This window comes from Eriocheir sinensis, unplaced genomic scaffold (assembly GCF_024679095.1).
Source record: "Eriocheir sinensis breed Jianghai 21 unplaced genomic scaffold, ASM2467909v1 Scaffold141, whole genome shotgun sequence".
NCBI lineage: Eukaryota > Metazoa > Arthropoda > Malacostraca > Decapoda > Varunidae > Eriocheir > Eriocheir sinensis.
Genome location: NW_026110751.1, coordinates 608952 through 611397, shown reverse-complemented (window position 1 = coordinate 611397; position 2446 = coordinate 608952). Strand labels below are relative to the sequence as shown.

The 2446-nt window shown below is 52.7% G+C and overlaps 1 protein-coding gene across 2 annotated transcripts; it reads right to left on the bottom strand.

Moving 5' to 3' along the window:
- Positions 1 to 913: 913 nt before the first annotated feature.
- Positions 914 to 2361, bottom strand: LOC126990010 (uncharacterized). Of its 2 annotated transcripts, none has more exons than XM_050848591.1 (2): positions 1509 to 2361; positions 914 to 1328 (listed from the first exon to the last, which is right to left on the bottom strand). In XM_050848591.1, the coding sequence occupies exons 1-2, from the start codon at positions 2346 to 2348 to the stop codon at positions 969 to 971; spliced, it is 1200 nt and encodes a 399-aa protein (XP_050704548.1). In that variant the 5' UTR covers positions 2349 to 2361; the 3' UTR covers positions 914 to 968. The 2 variants fall into 2 exon arrangements, with proteins under 2 accessions (XP_050704548.1, XP_050704549.1); XM_050848592.1 differs by having other exon boundaries at positions 1545 to 2361.
- Between the last annotated feature and the right edge of the window lie 85 nt (positions 2362 to 2446).

Genomic DNA, 2446 nt, shown 5'->3' with positions numbered 1-2446 from the left:
TCGTTTTCCTGCTAACTAAATAACAAAACACACTTGATATCTTTTCGTCTTATTTGGAGTCTCGTTGGCTGTTCTTAACCTAAAGCCCCATCGGAGCAGCTCTTCTTAACCTTTACTCGACACACACAATCCTTCTGTGATTGATCTGATTCCAACACTTCTAACACATGCTGTTATCAGGCTAAACTTAATTGTCTAAATCTCCTGTCAATCATGTCTGACTTTCTGCCGAACTAAACCCCCAACAACATGTACTTCAGCCTAATTTTCTTTCATATCTCCTGCCAGCAACCCTTCAGCCAATATGGTGCAAAGTCTTACACTGTCAGGTCACCTTTTGACTCTTGTTTGCCCAAATCTCCTGTAAATTAATTATTCTCCAAACAACTGGACTCTGACTCCCCCCCTTCGTCTAATAACACTACTACCAATATAATGACAAACTAAAAATCAACTTACACTGTCAGGTCAACTTTAATGAAGCTCTTATCAGCCCAAATCCCTTGGAATGTCATGTCCAAACTCCTACCAGCCTAAAATCCTATCAATTTGACTGGGACCATTTCTAAACTCCACTCTGTAACCCTCTCAACTATTCCAAACCTCTAAACTCCCGTCACCTCAAAATGAAACCCATATTAACGTACTTCTTCCAGCCACATCACAACCTCCCAGCCACCTCGTCAACCCACCACGTCGACTGACAAGCCCACCAACCCTCTAGCCATTCAACCACTCGTCACATCAAAATTAAACACCTACCAAGTTACGCCTTCCAACCCCATCACCACCTCCTTGCCACCCCATCAACCCACCCATACTACTACTACTACTACTACTACTTCCCATTGTGTTTGTACGTGCGTAGAAAAGCTGTACCGGTAGGATAATAGATAAGAGTTGTAATAAAGAATGAAAAATGCAACAGTAACACAGTCTTGGGGCTCTCTCCTTGCGCCTCACGCCCCTCACAGCCCCCCGCCGCCGCCGCCCCACCGCCACTCGTCAGGGTCAGCGAGTGGCACCCGCGAGACCAAGACCGCAGCGGCGGCCAGTAGCAGGGCGAGGCGGTTGTGCCGCCACGCCGCTCCCAGCCTCGCCAGGAAGCCGCGGCCGCCGCCACGCTCCTCTGTGCCTCCAGCAGTTCCCCGCCCAGCCTCCTCCTCAGCGTCTTCTTCAAGAGTCTCCCATCCACTCTCATCCGAGTCTCCGGGAGTCTCCCGTTCACACTTCTCGGAGTTTCCGTCCTCAGACACCCATCCACTCTCCCTATCTGTGTCTTCAGCAGTGTCAAGTCCACTCTCCTCGCCTGAGTCACCTACACTCTCCTCTGTGCCTTCTTCGGGAGTTTCCCATACACTCACATCTGAGTCTTCTTCGGGAGTTTCCCATGCACTCACATCTGAGTCTTCTTCGGGAGTTTCCCATGCACTCACATCTGAGTCTTCTTCGGGAGTTTCCCATGCACTCACATCTGAGTCTTCTTCGGGAGGTTCCCATGCACTCACATCTGAGTCTTCTTCGGGAGTTTCCCATGCACTCACATCTGAGTCTTCTTCGGGAGTTTCCCATGCACTCACATCTGAGTCTTCTTCGGGAGTTTCCCATGCACTCACATCTGAGTCTTCTTCGGGAGTTTCCCATGCACTCACATCTGAGTCTTCTTCGGGAGTTTCCCATGCACTCACATCTGAGTCTTCTTCGGGAGTTTCCCATGCACTCACATCTGAGTCTTCTTTGGGGGTTTCCCATGCACTCACATCTGAGTCACTGGTGTCCATCTTTTCTTGGCACTGGTCTATCTCAGTGACCTCGGGGTCATAGAAGGCACGGTCCTTGTAAGATGACCCTTTGTGGGCGTCATTTCCCTTCCCGTCAAACAGCCACTCATTCAGAACCTCCGGAGATGGCTGGCGGGTCTGCAGCAGGGCGACCTTCCCCTCGTAGACGTACAGGGTGAAGCACTCTGGGCGGCCGCTCTGCATCAGCTGGCCCAGGAAGTCTTCCAGGCCCACTTTGGCCACGCGCGTCTGGCCGCTAAGGAGCGTCAAACAGATCTTAACTTGCGCTGCGTCCGCGTCCGCCTCGCTGCTGTACCGGAAGACGTGCTCCAGGTCCAGGAAGGCGTTGGACAAGAAGGGGGCCCGCGGCCTGTCGACGAAGGAAAACGCGGCCGCCTCCCTCCAGGCTCCGGACAAACTTCCCCAGCACCCGCGGCGCCGGCGGACGCTGACCGTCACCCGGATAGGCGCGGCCTCAACGCTGCACCCTCCCACGGGCGCATCCACCAAGCAAGTGCCGTAGACGGCACGTCGGATCTCTTCTTTGCGGAAGGTTTTGGTTGCCATTTAAATGTTTTTGTTGTGTGACTTCAAAGAGAAGGAAGCTGCGGCAAGTTAGGCCAATAACAGATGGTAGCAGCAGCACCCCCCCTCCCCCCCACAGA